General features: G+C 36.1%; 4 protein-coding genes across 11 annotated transcripts in view; 2 read left to right on the forward strand and 2 right to left on the reverse strand.

Annotated features, from left to right (window-relative positions):
* Positions 1-5,082, forward strand: part of LOC107860034 (protein SWEETIE) — a 38,059-nt gene extending 32,977 nt beyond the window's left edge. For both annotated transcript variants that reach the window (XM_016705227.2, XM_047407247.1), the window contains 9 exons: positions 202-267; positions 565-662; positions 751-841; positions 966-1,101; positions 2,097-2,407; positions 2,473-2,607; positions 2,740-2,898; positions 2,970-3,095; positions 3,658-5,082. In XM_016705227.2, the coding sequence (XP_016560713.1) occupies positions 202-267; positions 565-662; positions 751-841; positions 966-1,101; positions 2,097-2,407; positions 2,473-2,607; positions 2,740-2,898; positions 2,970-3,095; positions 3,658-4,782 (2,247 nt within the window). In that variant the 3' untranslated portion in view covers positions 4,783-5,082. The remainder of the gene's footprint in view (positions 1-201; positions 268-564; positions 663-750; positions 842-965; positions 1,102-2,096; positions 2,408-2,472; positions 2,608-2,739; positions 2,899-2,969; positions 3,096-3,657) is intronic.
* A 1,447-nt stretch (positions 5,083-6,529) lies between these two features.
* LOC107860036 (NADPH-dependent diflavin oxidoreductase 1) lies at positions 6,530-14,152 on the forward strand. Of its 6 annotated transcripts, XM_047404353.1 has the most exons (13): positions 6,530-6,779; positions 6,976-7,053; positions 7,160-7,264; positions 7,899-7,990; positions 9,319-9,494; positions 9,974-10,068; positions 10,180-10,254; positions 10,335-10,445; positions 11,754-11,888; positions 12,101-12,220; positions 12,879-12,919; positions 13,043-13,095; positions 13,188-14,152. In XM_047404353.1, the coding sequence occupies exons 1-13, from the start codon at positions 6,633-6,635 to the stop codon at positions 13,715-13,717; spliced, it is 1,758 nt and encodes a 585-aa protein (XP_047260309.1). In that variant the 5' UTR covers positions 6,530-6,632; the 3' UTR covers positions 13,718-14,152.
* Positions 14,140-16,163, reverse strand: LOC107860039 (IST1-like protein). The gene is made up of 5 exons (XM_016705231.2): positions 15,556-16,163; positions 15,374-15,477; positions 15,118-15,289; positions 14,878-15,038; positions 14,140-14,783 (listed from the first exon to the last, which is right to left on the reverse strand). Exons 1-4 carry the CDS (start codon positions 15,724-15,726, stop codon positions 14,937-14,939), a joined length of 549 nt encoding a protein of 182 aa, XP_016560717.1. The 5' UTR covers positions 15,727-16,163; the 3' UTR covers positions 14,140-14,783; positions 14,878-14,936.
* A 145-nt stretch (positions 16,164-16,308) lies between these two features.
* On the reverse strand, positions 16,309-20,750 carry LOC107860040 (ubiquitin receptor RAD23c). Of its 2 annotated transcripts, none has more exons than XM_016705234.2 (12): positions 20,513-20,750; positions 19,730-19,891; positions 19,545-19,598; positions 19,127-19,194; positions 18,977-19,033; positions 18,693-18,870; positions 17,867-18,019; positions 17,721-17,786; positions 17,599-17,646; positions 17,406-17,512; positions 16,923-17,001; positions 16,309-16,639 (listed from the first exon to the last, which is right to left on the reverse strand). In XM_016705234.2, the coding sequence occupies exons 1-12, from the start codon at positions 20,576-20,578 to the stop codon at positions 16,523-16,525; spliced, it is 1,155 nt and encodes a 384-aa protein (XP_016560720.1). In that variant the 5' UTR covers positions 20,579-20,750; the 3' UTR covers positions 16,309-16,522. The 2 variants fall into 2 exon arrangements, with proteins under 2 accessions (XP_016560720.1, XP_016560719.1); XM_016705233.2 differs by having other exon boundaries at positions 19,709-19,891; positions 20,513-20,742.
* Positions 20,751-22,812: the final 2,062 nt, after the last annotated feature.

Consider the following 22,812-nt stretch of genomic DNA (forward strand, 5'->3'; position numbering starts at 1 on the left):
GGGGGGGGGGGGGGGGGGGGGGGGGGGGGGGGGGGGGGGGGGATGTATCTTAGGAAAGTGCTAATTAGATATTTTGAGGGAAATCAGTGCATTAACCTTTTGGTTTCTACACTAGGAGGTGCGGGAAGTGTTAGATTATATTTTCTCGTTTGATGTGCCTTTCGTGAAGTCTAATCAAGCTCAAAATGCCAATGGATGCAGGTTTGCTTTTTCTCCATTTTTGTTGAAGATACATGGGACAATCTTGCCATCTCTATTTTGTCAAAGGTAACACCCCATGTCATGATCATGCTATTACTTTTAAGATGTAGTTAATGAACGGTCTCTATTACACGTAAGGTTTTATGTTCGTTGCTGTAAACTTACTGCATTACTTATGATTTTCCTTTTATGTGTGGCCTTTTGGTTGTCATATATAAAATCTTTCATGTAACCTAAAGGACTTGATGCCAGAATGTTCTTAGTAGATGCAGGCAAATATTTCAATTGCTTATTTATATGTGCATAAGAGCCCCACAAAGATTTGTCTTTTGAACTTCTTGTATTTTTTGGTTGGTTTGGTAGATTGTGCAGAACTGTCCCATGGATTTTCTTGAGACCGAAAGTTATGTGTATTTAGTATCAGAACTTTATTTGGCGCTTCTTTTTAAATCCTTTACAAGGTACGACGTCTTTTCATGAAGTCAAATTACCTTTTCCATGAAACAGTAACAAAAAGTAATTTGAACTAATTTGCTTTCTTTTTGTCAGTGCAAATTCGCAATACCATTCAAGCTGGGACAATATTGCTTCTGTCTTGCTTACCACTGCACCAACGCTTTTAAAACGATATAAGCCAAAGGTGGGTGTCATATTTTACAAAAAGTTCCTTTTGGTTCCTAGTTAAATATTTTAAGCTTTTACTGCTTCCACATTCATTTTTTCATCCATTGAGAGTTGATCCTTTTTTTACGGCTTTCATGCAGATGGGTTTGAAATCAATTTTGGCTTTTCTTTTGGTTGGTTACAAGTGCATTGAAAGGGCTTCAACCGAAATTTCTCTTGCTAGAGTTCATGATTTTGTCCAATGTCTAACTTCTGTGATGAAAACATATGTTACTGGTACGCAATTCTCATAAGGAGCATTCAGGTCCTTCCTCTTTTGATTAATAGGCTGTAAAGAAGCTTTTGAGCTTGTTTTATTAGCACCTTGTTTGGTCCAGTATTCATAATTAACTCCTCCTCTAGTGTATGGAGTCTGTTTCATGATTGTGTTTCTTTTGCACATGTCAAAATCAGTCCAATATGCCTTGATCTCAAATTGTTCTGGATCAGCTATACGACTCCTCTATATCCATTTCACTCTATTCGGATTCATGTCAATCCAGCAGTAAATATTTTGTCAGTTAATGTAAATTAGGCTCCAAAGTAGAGGTCCTTCAACTTTGGCACTTACCCACACAAGAAGATAGAGAGTTTAAAAGATTCTTGATAAATACGGGGCCTAATGTTAGTGTGACACTAGTTTTTAATCTCAATTAGTTGGTGTTTTTATATAGATCTTTTCCTTCAATTGTGTTTTGTTCTTAGCTAAATGCATTGCCAGTGAGAGATTGTAGGTTTTTCTTTTGAGAAAACTTCCGTCCTTGTGATTCTCGGTCCAAGTTGTCCCCGTATTATTACCTTCAATGGTCATGTTTTGTACATAGCTCTGGCGCATATGAAGTCTATAGAGAACAAGATGAAACCTCCAAGCTCTCATATTTGGGCTAGGGGTTTCATCATCTCTCCTTGTTTTCCACTTTTCAGTGAACAAAGTATTGAACTGTAAATACCAGTCATAAGTAGTTGGTATTCCTTGCCCAACCCACTCCCCAACTCCACCCTAAAATAAGAACCTTATTTACAGTTTGATTCTTCAAGCACAAGAAATGAATTTTGGACCCAAATATTATATCTTGGAGACATGAAAAAAAAAATATTCTTGATCCAAATTGTGAGCTCCAGGTTAGATTGCATAATCTAGAGAAAGTGCAGTTTGTCCATTTATTAGTTTCCAGTCTTAAAGTAGTCCACGGTTACTTATCTTGAGTGATGGTTATTTGCTTTAATCATAGATATCTCTGAACTTGGAAACGATGATCTTGGGTACTTGATGACAATAACAAGAACTGGTCTGACTGCAAGTGCTGTTTTGGCTGAGAATTGCACTAAAGGAATTCATCAGCTTGAGAATAAGAGGTCCAACTTACATAAACTGCTGCTGTTGAAGCTTGCTCTCTCTCTTGAACAGACTACTTCATTTGCTAAACTAGCTTTTGAAATTCAACTTCTCGAAGAAAACCAAGGATGTAAGCCAGTATTCTATGCCATGATATGCAATGCCACCCGGTGCTTCAGGAGTGCTCTTACTGATACTGACATTCAGGTAAGAAATTTTATTTCAAATGGTGATTTTGTTCACTGGTTAGCGAACTAATTTGTCAACTGCAGGTCCAAGCAATTGGGTTGCAAATACTGAAAGGCATGCTAACAAGGAAAACCAATTCAGAATTCAACTCTTTCCTTGTGTTCTTTGTTGGGGAACTTGTTGAAGACCTTGGATCTGTAATCCAGAAATTCTTTGAGGTAGCCAAACTTCAGTTTTACGTATTTTCCATGTGTAGGAGTTAAATTCTTATTTTTGGCGCCAGGGGCTGGGGGAACAATAGCTTTGAATTTCACGTTCATAAAGAACCTGATGATTTTTATTGATGGCAGACACCTATGAACAGGGAAGTGGTGGCTATTGCTGGGGAGTGTTTGAAGATTTTAATGCTTCTTCAGACACTCTCAAGAACTGATGAGTGTCAGAAATGCCTAATGAATCTGTTTTTGGAAGCTGTTCTCCTTTTTACAGCATCAGAGAATTCTTCTCAGGTTCTGCTATATCTGAAACTTATGTTTGCTTCATTTACCTTCACTGGCTGATTGTTCTCGTCTTATTGTAGGAAGCTCGTGATTTGAAGATAACAGCTATAAAATTGGTTACACAACTGGCTCAACTCCCTGACTCATCTGCTTGTGTCAAGGAGGTCTTACTGACAATGCCCATTATGAGAAGACAACAATTGCAGGTGATAATAACTTCATTATAAATATGAAAAATATTTACTCTTTCTTGATGTTCTCTAGTCTTGTGATTTAGTAATATTGAGACACATGGTCACTGTAGAGGTTAAGAACCCTGTACTACTCTTGCACCTTTTTTTAAAGTATGAATTAAATGTAATAGTAGTTCAAAAATTTTTTGGGTGGACAAAACCTCAGATCGTGGTTTAAATTTGTCATCTTAAATGAATTTGGAACTTGATTGGAATACAGTTATATTTGAAAGTTCGTCAAACATTTTCTGATATTTTAAAACTGTAGTGTAGCACAGAGATTGTCTCAAGGGAGTGCTTCTTTTATGTAGGTGCAGCAGCCCTTTCGGCTTTTTGGGATTTAGACTGCCTAGGAAATCAGGCATTAATGTTTGAGCTTAGAATTTTTCCTCTTTCTCTAAATTAGAGTCTGTCTGTAAACTAGCTTCAAACGGTTATAGTTTTATGCATGTATTGAGTGGCTCAAAACAGTAAATACAGCTTTGATTAGCAGAACCCAAAAACAGATTCATAGTATTGAACGTTATGCTTACAGGAGATAATACGTGCTTCCCTGATGCAAGACCAGAACCAGAAACAAGTCAATTCCACTGGACCATCTTTTAGTATCAAGTTGCCTGCAAAAGTAGAGGAATCTAAAAAAGAGGAAAATATTGTTCCAGCTGCTTGCAGAGGAGAGGTGGAAGACAAGGACAATTCCGAGGAAGAGGAAGAAGATGATTGGGATACTTTTCAGTCTTTTCCTTCTACTAACGAAGTTGATCCTACTAGAACTGACATCCAGGATTCTCGCTCAATTGAAAACACAATTTCAGATGGTGGCTTGAAGGGAGACTCCATTTCTGTACCTCATGATGAGGTAGAAGAAACTACTGCTACAATTTCAGATGGTGGCTTTAAGGGAGAAACTATTTCAGTACCTGAAGATGAGGTAGGAGAAATTACTGCTGAAAATCAAATGGCTAGAAGCAACCAGACACAGGATCTTAATGGTTCCCAAGATGGCTTCCATGACGACAAGTTATCTGATGCTCACCTCATGGAGAAGGATACAGCAGTGTTACGCCCCGATGATGTTATCTTGCCTGATGCTCAGTCTGAGGTAGGAAAAGGTCCTGAAACATGTGAAAATCTGGAGGTCCAAAAGAGAATAGGTGGTAGTTTGTCTTCTGAACATGCTGAAGATGTAAAAGCACCAGAGTCCTCTTATGAGGATCATCAGAAAAGTGGAGTGGAATCTAGTGAAACAAATGAAGGTGTTTTGCCAGATCTTCAACCTGCTGAATTACAAAGCATGCCACTTGATGATCGCAATGAGGACATGAAAGAACAAACTGCACCTGATGATCACCATGAGGAGAAGGATATGAGAGACATAACCTCAGTCAGGGATCACCATGAGGAAAAGGATATCAAAGACATAACCTCACTCAAGGATCCCCATGAGGAGAGAAAAGCAGAAAATGAAGACCAACACTCTACTATAGAATTGTCGGAGCAGTCTCCTGAAAAATTAGAACAAACTACACATGGTCACCATGAGGAGAAGGATATAAAAGACATAACCTCACTCAAGGATCACCACGAGGAGAGAAAACCAGAAAACAAAGACCAGCATTCTAATATAGATTTGTCTGAGCAGTCTCCTAAAAATTTATAAGGTGACAAAAAAGTCAGCCTTGACAAAAAATGATGACCGTCGTTCAATTGCCTCAAAAAATCCAGGGTCTCTTTTGACCTATATGATTTGCAGGACACACAAAGTAGGAAAAGCCGCTACAATAGGTTTATGTAAAGGCAGTATTATTATTGACAATGTTTTGCAATTTTTATTGAAGATGGAAAAACTGTTTTTGTGCTGCGTGAGGTCAAGGTTTTTTCACTGTAAACATATTTTTCTCCACGAATGTATACCTCAGTGTCATTTATTGTGTATGACTATGAGCTAATGATTTTGCTAGAGAGAGATCAGAGATGCATGTTAAGCTCTGCATATGCCATAAACTCATTTGATATTGCCATGTTTTGAATGTAGGTGGTCATAACACGACGATTAGTAATTTTTTAACTTATCAACATAATCTCACCTAGTCTCTTGATTAGCTTTAAATTCGAATAACCCTTGAACTATAAACTGAATAGCCAATTCTTTTAAGAGGTTTTGCCTTTTGACTTCGAATAAACGAAGGAAGTTTGGGATGGCTAACTTCACCACTAATTGGTTAAGAATTTAATGAAAGCTCGATTTCGTCAGTGGCTCTTTTGGAATTAATCAGCTCCTAAGACGTATTATTACTACTTGTTAAATATTTTAGACGCGACATTTTTCTAAAATTGTTGTAGATATAATTAGAATTTAGACGTAAATAAATTTAAATTTTTTTAAAATGTCACGTGGATGAAAAAAAAAGTTCATTTAAATTTCTAAAAATATAATGTGGACAAAAAAAGTTTCACTTGACAAGCGTGTGTACGTGACTGTCTTACGATAAGATGGTGCGGTCGTTATATAATATTTCAGTGGTATTCTTAAACTTCATAACAAAATTTATAATTCAATTGATCATGCTTCTAAAATCGACCTTATTTGGAAAGTTTTTTTTTTTTTTAAATGTGTTTCAAAAAGGTAGAAGTAGTTTGTGTTTGTCGTGGAGTATTAGATTAAAGGGAGAATAGTACTTTAGTCCTTGTGTTAATTTTATATTCTAATTTTAGTTCTTGTGTTTTTCAATTTATCACTATCGTCCTTAATTTTATTATGTGGGTAATTTTCATCTTTCAATAAATGATACTCAGAAAAGTTAACAAAAAGTTAATCCATTGATCGAGGGGACAATGCAAGTATTGAATTTTTTTGCTTGCTTGTTGACGAGCAACTTGCATCAATTTCTTTCTACTTAAAGGTGAATCTTTTGAATCCTACAATCTTGAGATATTTTCTAACTAAATATTTTATTTATTAATCTTTCTTGAAAGTAGTCATAGTAGTAACTTAATAACTTTATCAAAACAAAGAATTATACCTCACAACCCTCTTTAAGCTTTTTATTTTTTGGTTGTCAAAGGTAAGCCTTCAAAATCAGTTATACTAATTGATTGATTACAAGTTTACAGTAAGAGCTTTTCTTATTTTTGACTTTTGCCACAATTTTGTTTGTCTTCTCCATGCAATGTAAGCGGTTCTTCGTCAACTAAATTTGATACCTGGAATTGTCCCTCAATAGAGTTAATTTTTCATTATTATTTTTTAATTTTGTTCGTTGAAGGATAAAAATCACTCACATGATAAAATTAAAAGATAATAATGATAAATTGAATAACATAAGGGCTAAAATCATAATATAACATTAACATGGGACTAAAGTTTTACTCCCAAAAGATTCAATTTTAAAAGCACCAAACAAACCGGTGGGGTTTAACGCGGGTCGGAAAACAAAAACGGGTTCCTTTTTATACGGCCACTCGAGTATTTCTGTTTTTTTTTTTTTTTTCCAAAAGACGAAGCAAGCAATGGTGATGGAGGAGAAGGCAAAGAAGCTATTAATTTTATATGCATCTGAAACTGGTAACGCTATAGACGCCGCCGAGCGTCTTGGCCGTGAAGGTGAACGCAGAGGATGCCCTGTCTCATTGCTCTCAATTGACGATTTTGACCCTGTAAATCTCGTTCATTTACTCTTTCTTTGCTTCACTAACAATTATGCCTCTATTTTAAACTAGTTTAAATCACTTTAACTGGCGAAACTAGCTTTACTTTTAGCTTAAGGCGGAATATTTTATTTTTTTTAGCTTAAAAGATTGTAGTTAACGAGTTATGTCTGATTGGTTATTCGTTTTTTTTTATTATTATTAGAGTTCCCTACCGGAGCAGGAAATTGTAATCTTTGTGGTCTCAACTACAGGTCAAGGTGATAATCCAGATTCTATTAAGGTTTGTGTGTGTTTATCTATGTTTGATTTTTGAAGTAATACTGGAGAGATTAGAGATGTATGTATATATTATTAACTTTTTTTCCGTTTTGTTATCTTTATTGTAGGTGTTTTGGAAGTTTCTCTTGCAAAGGAGTCTTACACAGAATTGGCTTAGCAGAGTGAACTATGCTGTGTTTGGTTTGGGTGATTCGAGCTACCAGAAATATAATGTACATGCTGTCTCTACCTAATTACTCCGTTTCAATAGAAATTACTTTTCAACTTTGTGCTTCCATAAGATATAATTATAGCATGTTTGGCCATACTTCTAAAATCAGCTTATTTTGAAAAGTGCTTATTCCAAAAGTGCTTCCTAAGAGAACACTTTTGGATGAGAAGCAATTTGTGTTTGATCAATAAATTTAAAAAACGCTTTGAGCAGCAATTATTGTTTGTCCAAGGTTTTTAAAGTGCTTTTAAGTGTATTTTTCCGGAAAGTGCTTTTCAAATAATTGTTTTAGGAAGAAGCTATTTTTTTAGCTTATGAAAAACAACTTTTGTTACTCCCTAGAAGCACTTATTTTCTCCCAAAAGCTTGGCCAAACATATCACTTATTAAATATAAGCACTTCTAAGAAAAAATATCACTTTTGAAGGAAAATAAGCTTGGCCAAACAGGCTACTGGTCTCTTTATTACAAAGACAGGTAGTGATCCTGGTCAATATCTGTTCTTTATGTTTCGTGATGATCTTTTGCTTGTCGTCTGATTTGTTGCCCGGCCAAATATTTAATCTAGAAAATTTTAGCTTTATGCAGTTATGTATTCCGTGTTTGAATGTTGATGTATGGATTTCTTGCTGCAGTTTGTTGCAAAGAAACTTGACAAAAGACTTTCAGATCTTGGTGCGACAGCAGTGGTGGAAAGAGGTCTGGGAGATGATCAGCATCCTTCAGGGTATTGTTTTGTTTTAATCTTGTAGAAGAATAGTATATTTATTTTGCCTGATCATCTGTAGTGATTCCTGCATGAAGCATCTGGCCCTCTGCACTTTATATGCACGTGTTATGTTGTAGATTGGTTGAATTAGGAAACCACTCATAATAAAATACGGTTTGAATTTCATTTTTTTTCTTGTTTAGTCTATCCTTTTCTTATGTTGTTTCATCATCTTGTGTTTTTTGTTCTTCTTTTGCCTTTTTGTGTGGAGAATGTAAGGATTATAATGTACTGCCCTAAGGTGCTCTCATCCCCCAAAAAAAATGTATTGCCCTAAGATGGCGTGAAAATTCTTTACTGGTACAGAAAAAGCAAAAGTATCCTTCTATTCCTGTAGGAATCCAATTCTTTGAATGCTAACAAGTGGTTCAGCCTCATCAATGAGTTCCATACACCAGAAGTAAACAAAATTAGTAACGATTAAAAAAAATTATGCAATTAAACTAGATTACATTGGGTATGTTGTGGTTGTTGGTAATTGAACTTGATATTTGGATTGACTTAACACTATCTTCTGACCACCTTTTTAAGTGAAAAATAATTTTTTTGGACTGATCTGAAGCACCTTTCTGGTTCCTTCTGTCAAAACGATCCACCAGATGCATGTTGTTTCATCATCTTTTGCAGTTGTTAAAAAGGAGAATCCAATGTGATATACAGGATGATTATTTGTCCATTTATATAACTAAACCTCAGGGATTGAATGGCATTAAATTTCTCCAATCTAATTCTTCACGAGACAGATCTAAAAGAATTTTTTTTTTTGATAACCGTAGTGTCCCAGTCAGCTTGTGCGCACCTCGACTAAATTCACTGGATACCCGCTACCTCCCACCAGCAACAGGTAGAGGTAACTCTGTCTACCAAGGCTAGGACAGATGGGAAGAAATCACCTAGTGTTTGTCACTGTTGGGAATTGAACCTGAGACCTCATGGTGCTCAATACACTTCATTGAACCACTAGGCCACACCCTTGGATGCAAAAGAATTTACATGTTAGGATCTTTAATCTTCCTAGTTTGGTAGGAAATGGTAATTGAAGAATGCAGAAGTTTTTACCCTCTAGGTAATTGGGGTTGAATACATGTGCTGAAGCCTCTTTGCTTTATGACATCAGTGGCTTTTACCGAAGAATATTAGGAATTGCTTTTTGTCTATCACCTTATGTCTGTTCACTTTATATTGTCATTCATCTGGTTATCATGGGGGCACCCTTAAGAATTTCTTGTTATTTAGCAGCTATTCTATTAAAAGGTTGAATTGATGCATCAAAGTTCTTTTTGCAGGTATGAAGGTGCTCTGGATCCTTGGCTGTCCACCTTGTGGAAAGCATTATACCAAAGAGATCCGAAATTATTCCCTAAAGGTCCAGAATTGATGACTTCAAATAAGAGTTTGATGGATCAACCTAAAGTACAAATTACATATCATGATGTTGCCGAAGGGACTTTATCTATCCCAGGTAACTTGCTAAATTGTACTTGAGGAATCAGTGTCCGCTTTAAAATCTTCAGGTCATTGGAGGTTCAGATTTCTTTCGGACAGTTGATAAAATTTCAGTACATGAAAGCATTTATAAGCCTGGATTGGAGAAAATTCCCCTAAATGGATAGATCAATATATATATCTCGAAAATCATAAGCGACACAAAAGCGAACTCATACATAAGTTTGTTAAGTTCGTTCTGGAGTACCGTCAATCAGGACTATTATGCGATTTTTACTTTTTATTCTCTCTAATAAGCTTTGGAAAATTACTTTCTTGCTATCATTCTGATGCATGAGTGCATCTAAATATTGTCCTTGTGCATTTCTGATTTTTTTTTTTTTTTGGTTTGAATAGGCTGGTGTGTTTCACTATTTGTCGAATGGCTTTGTTGCTAAAGGTTTCTGGTAGTTGTGTTTCAACATGTAGTAGTGATAAAACCTGTGAAATTTGCAGATGTCAAGCTTCTCGAGATGCAGATTGAGAGTACGCGCTTCATATTGCCAGGAAAACTTTCTGGAAAGTACAGACCTGATTGCTTCTTAAAAATGGTAACGATCTCTCTCTCTGTGTTGGAGGTATAAGATCCTTTTTTTCACTTCAATGTGATGGTTGTGATGTATGCATTGATATCCTCTTCTTTATTCACTCTATTGATGTAGGTTAAAAATGAGCCGTTAAGTAAAGCTGGCTGTAGGAAAGATGTCCGCCATTTTGAATTTGAAGCTGTTTCATCTGTAAGTGATGTACATTCTGATATCTCTTTTACTCATTTCACCTCATATGATCCTTTTGATGAGTTCCTTTGTAATCTCAGACTGTTGAGTATGAGGTTGGTGATGTTGTTCATATTCTCCCTGGCCAAGATGCTGCAGCTGTTGATGCTTTCATAAAGCGCTGTAATTTGGACCCTGAATCATATATCCGAGTATGTGCTTATCTACTTCCTTGACTCTCTTTCTGTCACTAGGACCTTGCTCCTTCAAATCTTCCTTCGAGACATTATTTTGTAGTCATGCATCTTTAAATGTTTTTATTGTGTAGATTTTCATGGACTGTGATTCACAGATTTGCATTTCCATGTTAATATGGGTCTAATATCACATGGGTAGCAAGTATTCTGAAATGTTAAATGTTCTGGAAGGTCAAGTGTACTAGTATTGTAGAGGATTTGAAATATGGTAGACAAGGGAGCAATACCGTAGTGGTAAAGACCTGCACCTCTAAGTTAACCAAGGGAGCAAGGGGGTAGTACCATTATTGGGCTCCTGAGTAGGGCATTTGGGGACTGCAGTTTATCATATCAAAGATGAACAAAAATAAGGAGTTAAAACTTCAATTAATGAAAAGGATACAATTAAAGCGAGAAGGCATAAGTCCATCCCTGAGCTAAGGTCGAATTTCCAGTTACAGACTTAAACTTTGCAGGGTCCTATTACTCCCTGAACTTTTTAAAAACAGAATAAATAACACTGTTTTTGTGGGTCACTGTGCCAGCATGTAGTCTGTGGGCTGTGTGGAAAGGAAGGAACTTTAGGCGTTCAAAGACGAGTCTGCAGCTGTGCATAGACTAAAATAACACTGCCTGTATTTTAGCTTTTGGGCTAATATGAAGATTGTATGTGACAGACACTTTACTAATAAGCTCACTATGAGTACCTGTTCCCCTCTTGTGCTACTGTTGCTAATATAGTTTAACTTCAAAAATTTCAGTGAGATGAACCCTTTTAAAGTTGAAGAAATCAGAAATAGATAGGTAAGCAGCAGCAAAAATTATTATAACACAGGCACCACCAAGGCCTCCTTTGTAGGAGAATTAAGCAGGGGGAATGTATTAGCACTTCTTTTACGAGTATCATATCCAAAAATCGGTTAGATCACTTCAATTTCTAGGATAAGTTCCTGAGCATCAGAACCATGGTTTTGCTAATAAAAGCATTGTAGTGGCTGAAGTTGATTTGCTTTGGATAAGTTAATGACAACATGCTTACAAATCTGTTCTACAATGTGGAAATTGAGACTCATCTCCTCTTTTCTTTTCTCCCTTCTTTGTGGTGAGATTGGGGTTTGCAAATATTAGCTATTTATTAATTGAAAAGGTGAGTTTATCAGTGAATGAGCTCTTCTATTCCTTTTTTTTTTGGTCATTAAAAGGATTTTTATTGTCAAAATGATAGTTACAGCTCAAAGAAAGAAACTCATTAATTTTTATATTACTACATGAACATTTTTTCAGGTTCAGCCAAAAGATAAAGAAAACGATCAAAGTTATGATTTGAGAAATGCATTGAAGGTCCCTGTAAGATTGAAAACTTTTGTTGAACTGGCAATGGATGTTGCATCAGCTTCCCCAAGACGATATTTCTTTGAGGTTAGACATGGAATGTCTGAATTTCTTATGTGCTCTTACGAGTAATATCCCATGACATGGTATAATTAATATCTTCTGCTGTTGTCTTTGTTATGTGCCTGGATTTCACTGATGCATCTTGTGTTCATCTTCTTTGTGCTGCTTGTGAAATAGCACGTTATGCATGATGTCATAGTAATTTGATAAGCCATTTGGATTGTCAACTTCTTCAGGTTATGAGTTATTTTGCCTCTGCCGAACATGAGAAGGAGAGGCTTCAGTACTTTGCCTCACCAGAAGGAAGAGATGATCTTTATGAGTACAATCAGAAGGAACGAAGAACTGTGTTGGAGGTGATGAAAATACGTCCACTCTTTGTATAGATTAATCAAGTCGCCTCGGAGTGTTGATGATCGACACTTTCCCTATGCTGTTGGGTTCTTCAATTATGGTTTCTCTTATGGTAGAATTTTGTTTCATGGAATGTATAGGTACTATAGTTTAAGAAGACATACTAAGAAGCAAGAAGTTGGCCCAGTTCTTTTGGAAGCAAAACTGGTTAGCCAACATCAACCCTGTCATTCATTCACATTACAGCATCTTGATTGTCAAATTAGAAAATAGTTCGAGTTGTTCAGTCTAGAAATTAATCAGACTCTAAATGTGAAATCTGGAAGTGAGCACCTCCCCCTTGTTCCTTGCAAGCAATGAAAGCTTGATATGTTAGTTAGGCAGCCAACTATGTTTAGCTGAAGTTTGGGATAAAGAGCTACAGACTCCACGTTTGTTTTTTAGAAAACATGGAGGACTTGGTCTTTCTCCTATAGAATGATCCTTCTATTAAATAATAACACCTTTTCAGGCAAGCTGGCCTAGACACCTCCTTTATAATAAAGTTGTCAATACACATGAGATTATTTTTTGATTTGGGAGTGAAGTATAAAAATGTTTGTGCTGTTAACGCCTCATTTTTTTACACTGATATTATCTACTTTCTATATTGTATTGCAGGTATTGGAGGATTTTCCATCCGTTCAGATGCCATTTGAATGGTTGGTTCAGTTGGTACCTCCTCTAAAAACTAGGGCTTTTTCCATATCTTCTTCTCATTCAGCTCATCCAAACCAAGTGCATTTAACAGTTAGTGTGGTGTCGTGGACAACACCTTATAACAGGAAGCGCACAGGTCTTTGCTCGTCATGGCTAGCTGTACTTGATCCTCAGAAAAGTAGGGTTATCGGAGTAATTTATAATTACAATGCCTAATTCATTTACCTCTTGTTAACTCTTAGATGATGGTTTTTGGATTATATTAAACAGGAGTCCTCATCCCGGCATGGTTTCAAAAAGGTTCTCTTCCTTCCCCTTCACCTTCACTTCCTCTAATTCTAGTTGGACCTGGCACAGGGTGTGCACCTTTTCGTGGATTTGTGGAGGAAAGAGCCCTTCAGAGTCGATCCGGTTCAACTGCTCCTATTCTTTTCTTCTTTGGTTGTAGAAATGAAGAAAATGACTTCTTGTACCGAGATTTTTGGCTGTTTCATTCACAAAAGGGTGGAGTTCTTTCTGAAGAAAAAGGTGGCGGCTTTTTTGCTGCCTTCTCCAGAGACCAGCAACAGAAGGTTTATGTGCAGCATAAAATGAGAGAACAAAGCTTTAAGATATGGAATCTATTAACCGAGGGGGCGGCTGTGTATGTCGCGGGCTCTGCCAATAAAATGCCTTCTGATGTGCTGTTGGCATTTGAAGAAATTGTATCTAAAGAAGGCGGGGTTCCAAAGGAAGCTGCTGTGAGGTGGCTTAGGGCATTGGAAAAGGCAGGGAAGTATCATGTTGAGGCATGGTCTTAAACGCTGCTTGGTAATTTTTTTCCATCGTTACCTTAAAATCTAAGGATGTGGAGCCAAAAATCCGTGCGCTTTTCAGCCATATTATTTCCACTTGATTCATATTTAGTGTATCCATTCCCGGAATCTGTATCTAGTGTTCACAAAAAAGAAGCTGGTTCTACTGAGAGAACAAAGTGCATCAGATAAGTCCTCTCATCATTTGGAGAGGATTTTTATCTGCTTGTCCGAAAAAGTTCAATTCGAGCTCCTAATCCAGAGCAACCGCTAATATGGTGCAACGGTTGTATTGGGGAAATAGTATTTATGATTTGAGAATTGAGTTCATGTGAGGTTAAAGATTTTTACGATGTAGCATTTCTTATGTTATATAGAAATGAACAAGGCTGGACCTACAAAAGTATATCAATATTTTCAAGTAGCATGGTTGATTTTCTTTTAGCATGACAAGAAATTTAGACGTACTTGGCTATTACAAATTGGAATTGAGGAATTGTAGAGGGAAATTAAGTTATTTATTAGCGAGAATGAAGTAAATGTATTATCTCATGTTCTGCAGAACATATCTGATTGTTTACTGATCTACATCTACGTGTATGTTTTCTGTGTGCATAAATTATCCTCAGACATAATCTCACTTGAACATAAAGCTAAGACCTCACCCCACCTTCCTCCACCCCAAACATACAGACACAAGAAACTGCCTAGCTAATCAAAGTATAGGAAGAAAGGTAGGTGCTCGATGCAGCATAAACGAGTATGATGATTGGAGGTAGCAATTCATCCCTGAATATCTTCTGCAACATGAGCTGCGCTGTCGTCTTCCTAGGAACCTTGTCTACTTTTTTCCGAGCCCTGTGGCATCCGTTCGCAACTTTGTCCCTATCGAATGTGTTATGGTTGCATAATTTTAGAAATGATTGCTAGTCAGCCATGCCTGGATATCCAAACAATTCTTGCTAGTATTGCTGCTGTTGATAGGAAAAGCATCGGGCATTTCATACTATCCGACTACCTTCCAATTTGATAACTGGAGCCCCGTTTGTGTCTTGTTCAGATACCTCTTCACCTGTAATGGGAAAAGAATGTCATGCCATTTAAAGTTTCAATCTTTTCTTTATGAAGTAAGAACTTGGAAGTTTTGACTCATTTCAAGAACATACCTTCAGCACATTCATTTTCACTGTTAACCTCTGGTGTTGATTGTGATATCTGAGAAGTCTCATCCTCTACGCAGAGTGATACCACAATCAGCAGCAATATCATTAAGCATATCGCGTCTTTTCCCTGACCCTGTGTGACATTTTGATAGCTTGGGTATCATCTGGAAAAAATTTCATGATTATATTAGTTTGAGAAGTCAATCTCCTCTAAGATCTTACGGAGGAGAGAATAAAGAGTACCTTTGGCTGCACACTACAATTATTTCTTAATTCAACACATTGAGCAGCAAATTCGTTCCCATATCTTGAGGTGAAAATCTCACGAACTTCATGCAGCTCTGGGAATTCTCCCCATCTTGAAGCTGCAAAAATCAAGCTTGAGATTGCCTCCGCGAGCTCGTCAGGGCATTCCCTGTTTAAAAATTGGCGGGTAAATTGTCAGAGCGATGCCCCTATATCTAGTTGCAGATTTCGATAAGATACAAGAAGTACTCACCCTTTAGTTTTTATCAGCACCCTTTTTTCTATTAGGAGATGGCAGTACTTCTCCATCATTGCAAGTGCATCGACAGTGTTCTGTTCCTTGATAACAAGCTCAACCTGTTGATTAAAAATGATCAGAAGTTGAATTGACTGTGAGAGAGGAGGGAAGGGGCAATATATATCGTGGGAACCTACTCGATGAAGGGCATCTTCATGGCGACCAAGATGAAGAAGTTGAGAAACATCAGAACGGGCGAGTGAACACCTAACTTGGTATTGGTTTTTGAGAATGGAAATCCTTGAGATGGCAAGCTTAGCTAGTTTTGCAACTTTTGATGCCTTGAATTTTCTTCCAAAGAGTCCCATGTTTGTTTTCTGTTTATGAAATGTCTTGACAGCTTGCTACTTACTAGAAACTTGAGCGAAATGTTGTTTATATATACACACATATACATGCAATTGAAGAAGTCATGTTGAAGTTGGCAAATTGATTCCTTAATTCCCTTTATTTGATAACGTGATAAACTCAACTTTTTCAACCTTTGAAGTTGTCAACAACTCTGTTAAATTCATGGATGCTTGACCACTGTCTTGGAACATGTCATTTTCCAGTTTAACCAATACTATAAATATCTCTGATGTTCCATTTGCCAAATTGTTGAACTTTTTCTTATTGATAAAGGCGCCTTCCAATATATGTGCTGACTTTTTCAGCATGATTTGTTTGCTTCTTTTCCAGTCATATTTTTCTTGCATCACTTAGCAGATGAATGTTGTTGAGATTTACTTACGGTTCCGACATAGTTGATTGAGTAAACGATTCTAGATATAGATGTCAAAATGTAGAAGTATCATCATATATATATAGGATTTCTATTTTTCCGAAGACACCTACAAGCAAGAAATGATAGCCACCACCCAAATCGGGAAAAAGAAAAAGAAACCTAATGACGAGAGAACTTGCAGGCACGATTTTACTAATATAAATCCATTATACAGAAGGGTCCAACTATCCAAGGCTAGCAACTGTGAATGAGGAAATAAAATGTACTCCACATGACAAGATATATAGGAAGTCGCAGAGACTTAAAATGAAGAGAAGCGAAACAAAGTACAATGGAAACTATAACAACAGGTCAAATAGCACTATGTTTTATCCAGGTCATTCCTCAAACTCGTGCATGTGATCTAACAGATAGTTTGCAGCCAGCTCCTCATTTTTGTTGCACGCGAAGTATACTTCCAATACTAAAGCTCGATCAAACCCCATAGCTTCAAGCTGCCAAAAACAATATCACCAACCACAATTGACAAGCATAAAGAAAATTATGTTAGCTGACAAAATTTACAGATATTGAAGAAAAGGCATTTACATTAAACAATCAATAATTGCAAAATGCAATGCCTCTGCCTCTGCCTCTCAAAATGATTGTATCGTAATCCAAAATCCAATTTATCAATATAGCATCAAAATATTAGCAATAGTGAATTACCCATTTAAGTTCCCCAACGACACAGAACACGTTATTTGATGCAAGCTTAAGGAAAACTAAATAACTTACACGTTCAATAGCCTCCCGCTCTTCAGGTGTAACAGTCACAGCTTGTGGTATTGCTCCTGGTGTTTGCCCCAACACATTCCTGATACACCATATAATGAATCAATCAATCCCGCATACCAGACACAAGGTGGTCTCAGACACATAAAACCAGCTCTTAAATGCAGTCCAATCAAAAACACGTTGAGTAGAAAAATGAATTAGTCTCAAATTAAAAGAAGAAGAATACTCCCTCCGTTTCAAAAAGAATGACCTACTTTGACTGGCACAAAGTTAAAGAAAATAAAGAAAACTTCTGAATCTTGTGGCCTTAAATTAAAGTTGTGTCAAATATACCAAAATGTCCTTTAATCTTGTGGTCCTAAACATGCCACATGTAAAGTTGAAATTAAAGTATTGCCGAAAAAGGAAAGGGGTCATTCTTTTTGTAACGGACTAAAAAGGAAAGGTTATTTTTTTTTTAAATGGAGTAGCAAATGTTCTTACCCCTCCCCTTCAACAGGTTCATTGATGAGGCGCAGGAAGTCAGGTTGATGCTCTTGAATAAGCCGCATCAAATGTGGATTTTGCTTACCCAACTCCTGGAGCATGGGCTGCAGATAAACAAATATCATGGTTCCAAGCATGTCTAAAAATGCTAGGAGAAAACAAACTGATCATAGCATATACTATCCCATACCTGCAATATTTGCGGATTGGCTTGCACCATTGCTCGAAGGGCCTGGAACTGTTAATGGAGAAGGATACGAAATTATGCTTTCAAATTTATAGAATCTAACTTGGAGAAAGTGTATAATCAACCTGTGGACTATTGCGTAGAAAATCTAGATTTCCAGCGCCGGCATTTGAGCCCACATTTGTTAGGCCCTGATTGGGTAAAGAAAATATTTAGGATAAGGTCCAAACAAATAATTGGGCAAATTTAACCTTCCAGGGATACTTACTACCTGAGGAAACAGATCTAAAGGATTAGCATTTGGTCCACTGGAAGGAACTGCTGGTTGTGGAGCCCCCTGAGCTGAAGGGTTTACAGCCTGTCCAGTGGCAGGAGCAGCAGGTGCACGGGCAACAGGCGGAATTTCGGCTAGTTCAGGAATACCCTGAAAGAAATTAATGTGTTTACAGTATAGGTCAAATATGCAACCACAGAAAATAAAGGAACATACCAGTGCCTACCTTAAAAGACTACAAACAGGGACCACATAATTATATTTTATTACTTCATGAATCAGTCCCATTTCCTAAGCAAAACAGACCCTTCGGGTGCACAGGGTAAACCCTGCTCCTGTGCAATAGCCCGCAAACCACAACACGGGAGAGGTAAACCGCATTAGGCAAGGCCCGTGCAATGAACTTGACCCCGAAGGCCAACGCCCTACTGTTCAATCAAACAGTATTTTACAAAGCAAAATAGAGGGAATAAATCATCATCGAAAAGCAATGCACAAAATGAAGAAAAAGGAGAGAAGGTTCTCTCAAAGGTCCTAGCATGAAGGTGAATCGATCCTCCACTCTCACATTAACCAGACAACAGATTCATCATTTAACCAATAAAATAAGAAATAATGGAAGAAAAATATCTCAGTTGTTTGGAAGACAGAAGCCAGGAAAAGAGAAGGATACCAAGAGCATTGACGGAACTGCATGACATGCAAACTCTCTTGCACAGCCAACGGTAGCATAAAATTGAATTTACCTCATAGAAACCTCTAACTAGGTATGAGGTGAAAAAAAAGAACACAAAGAAAGATCTCAAAAGCAAAGCAAACCCACAGAATATAAGTATTCAACGGCTCTCTCAGGGTTGTTATATGCAGCACGCAAAGCACGCACAACTGTATCCCTATCCCAGCTTCCACCACCCATGTCAAGAATTTGTTGAACTGTGGCCTCCAAGTTACTTCCAGCAACAAGGTTTGAGGCTGCTTGGTCATACACATCTGTTACAGAACTGTTTGAAAGAAAGGAGTAATACTCAAATAAAGACAAGACTAATCACATAGTAAATATGAATATAATAAACAGGCAATTCAACCAAGCATGCCATATATATTCACCTAGTAGCAGCAGGCACAGGGGCAGGAGTGGGAGCAGACTCAGAAGCAGATTGTGGACTGCAGAGCAAACAAATGTTGAGAGAAAACCAACAAAAATTCAAGTACAGCCGACCACTGAGGAAATAAAAGATACCAGGAGGAGAAACTTACGGTGCAGCAGTAGCTTGAGGTGCTGTTGTCGTCTGTCTAGCTTGGTCAGTGGAACCAGCGGGTTGTGCCTAGTCAAACAGATTGTTATCAGCTCTCAAAATCTAGATTAGCATAGCCATCTTCCAATTGTTCAAATAAAATATTGTTACACTTGCTACACAGGAATGGCATGTGAAATGATACCTACAAGAGAGTGAAAATATGGCCATTTCTCAAAGCACCAATGCCCTTATTCTCTTCCCCAATAAATTATGTTACAAAATGATTTAAATGAACATTGCCATACCAGCAAATGGATAGAAGAGCATAAATGCATCTAAAATGAAGAAATATTTTAATCTGAAGGTAAAGAGGAGGATGGCAGTTTACAAGCAAGCAAGAGAATAACCTGAACTTAGGAAGGTAATTAAGCTCTCACCGTATTTGAAGGAGCTGCTGGTGTAGATGAGGTTCCCGTTGATGAGACCTTATTCTACAATGACGACGAAAATATGGACAGTACCAGCATTAGCCAAGATAAAAAAAGATATGTTCACAAAACTCACAGCCGAATAATAGAAAAGCCTATTGCTCATCACATACGTGTAACTGCACAGTTGGTACCTTGGAAAGCATAATGACCACGAAACTATTTTCAGCAACTTTGTTTTCCTCAAGCGTCGTAGTGTCCTTGAGAACTTTACCCTGATGGATAAGCATCTGTTGTGAAGCAGGGTAGACATCTTTCCCCTGAACTGATTCTATGTTTTTCTTCACATCGGCAACCTGAATAATTAGCCATATTGGTACATCAGCTTCTGCAAAAATGAAGCTTCTAATGCATTGGATGATAAAAGACTATTCTATGATCACCTCCCACCTTCCCCACCCCCTCAAAAAAGAAAAAAAAAACTATACCCAAAACTTACACCTCTTTAACAAACCACAACTTGAAGCTCCTTTTTGCAACCTAACCTGTCTGCAACTAGTCCAATTAACAGTGACCATTATGCAAAATGGTAAAGAAAGCATTTTTGCAACACCAGCAGCAAGTAATTAATCGTCGAACACTATACTATTGCAGTGCAGCAATTAAATTAAAACTACTAAACAGCAAATAATTATCCGTGAAACAAAAAATTGAGTACTATTCAAGCAATAAAAATTAATAAGCAGCATTAACATATATACCGAATAGCATAACTTGAACTCGAACGTAAACAGATACACAGTTCGAATTACTTAACTAACCCCCTAAAACCATGTGAACTTCCAGTCAAAACCCTAATTAACTCCAATGCTGCTAGAGCGATTCAATTTGATACAAAAACGCTAGATTGCACACGAATAAGCATATTCAAGCAGCATATACAGTAGAAAGTTACGAAAAAAGGTTGTCATAGTTACGTTATCTTCCGGTTTAACTTCGATCTCAAAGTGCGTGCCTTTCAAAGTCTTCACGAAAATCTTCATCTTCAACCTCTTTTTTACCCGTTCCTCTTACTCTTTTATGTAACCGGCAACTACAAATCCCGGCCGTCGCCGCCGGAAAGTCCGCAGAGAGGAGAAAATTTGAAGTCGGAGTAACAGTGGAAACCGCAGTTGACGTCTGTCTCGTAATTTATATAGTTGAAGTAAAGGCAATTATTTGGTGACCGCCCGGTCCTTCACAGCCCATATTTGACCAATAATGTGATGCCACGTAAGGGAAAAATTTCCTCTAGTTTGGTTATGGATTTTACGGTTGACACTCGACATTTGAAGATGTAATTTTTTGAAAGTAAAAACATTATTTTCACCCTATACTATATAAGTAAAATTTAAGTCATATCTAAATTATATAAGTGGTCTATTACATACTTTAATTATATAAAAGTGATATTATTACCTCTCCACGACCTTCATTCTAAGACGCGTATGTTACACTTATTTTAGGTGTGTCCAGCCTATTAAATAACAAAAGTAAACGGCTAAAACCATTAAAGGAAAAGGCATCGTTTTCATTCCAAACTATAGTTGAATCCACACCTAAATTATATATACACCTATTACACATTTTAACTATATAAAAGTGATATTATTACCTCCCCACGACCCTCATTCTAAGGCGCGTGTGTTACACTTATTTTAGGCGCGTCCAGCCTATTAAATAACAAAAGTAAACGGCTAAAAACATTAAGGAAAAAGGCATCGTTTCCACTGCAAACTATAGTCGAATCCACACTTAAACTATACAAGTGACTTATTACACACCTTAACTATAAAAAAATGATACTTTTTACTGATGTGGCAGCGCGTGTAAAACATATACCACATTCAAGTGGTGGTAGTCTGACAGGGTATAAATAGTTTCACTTTTTTATAGTTTAGGTGTGTAATAGGTAACTCGTATAGTTTAGGTATGATTTCAACTTTTCGAGTATAATTTGGGTGAAACAATGCGTTTTTCCTTTTTTTTTTGAAACTAAACTAATCAAATTTGATGATGAAATTAATTTTTGAGGATAAATATTCAATCTCTCATTTAGAGTCAAAGGCTAAATTTATATTACTGTTCCGTCCAAATTTAGTGGAAAATATAATGTTTCAAATAAAAATAAAATAAAAAATTTACTTGCTATATATATTTATATTAGTCTCATTTGGTCCATGATAAGCTCGGGCTCAAATTACATTAATATTTATTTTTGTAAAGGTTTTTGTGTTTTTTTGGTTCCTTTACTTTTCGTTTGTTTTGGTAACATTATGTTAGTTAAAAGTAGTTAGCTAATCTTTAATATTTTTAAAATACTAAATCACATATTTGTTTTAATTTTTTCGTCCAAGTTTATTTTAAGTTCATTTAAACAAATTTCTTTCCTTTTTTAAAATCGTATATGACTATAAGATTAAAAAATATTTTAATTCTTTCCATATATTAAGTTTAAGATCATAAATTTTAAAAACTTTATTAAGTTTTGAAATTTGTGCTAAATCAAAATTAGACAAATAAATTAAAATAGAGGGAATTAAAAAAATTGTAAGTTAAAAAATAATATTTTTTATATATTTCGACTTTCTTTTATTTTTTAAACAAATGCATGCACTAAAACTCTTTTCCTTTTTATTTTACTAAAAATTTTAAAATTAACTTCATTACTTTTTCTCAATTAAATTCATTAATTATGGCTAATATATTTTTCTAAAAAGGTACAATATTTAAATAATATAAAACATATTTGATACTACAAATTATTGTATGATCATAAAAACAAAGTTAATTTATAAATAAATATATCATAAATTAAATAATTAAAAAATTAATTCAACAAAATAAATTTTTTAGTTTTTTCTTCAATGGTTAAAATGTTTCAAAGGTATTGAAGTTTCAATTAAAGGTAAAAAGGATTTCAAAAAAATATTTTCAGGGAGGATTAAAAAACGTTGAGAGTTCTCTCTTATTATTACTTTCATTTAAAAGAAGACAACAAATTTTTGGTTAATTTTTTAATTTGATTGAATAAATAAGTTTACAACACTATCACTTATTTCATGACTCATCACTTTTTGTATAAATTTTAAAAGAGTGCATATAATCAATCCAAATTTATCAAAATGAATGATAACTTATAATGTCATTAAAACTTCATTTAGAAGTAAAATAGACCAAAAAAAAATAAAAAAATTCAAGTACAAACTATCAAAATAAAAAATCCTCCTTTATATAT

This window comes from Capsicum annuum, chromosome 2 (genome assembly GCF_002878395.1).
Source record: "Capsicum annuum cultivar UCD-10X-F1 chromosome 2, UCD10Xv1.1, whole genome shotgun sequence".
NCBI classification, from domain to species: domain Eukaryota; kingdom Viridiplantae; phylum Streptophyta; class Magnoliopsida; order Solanales; family Solanaceae; genus Capsicum; species Capsicum annuum.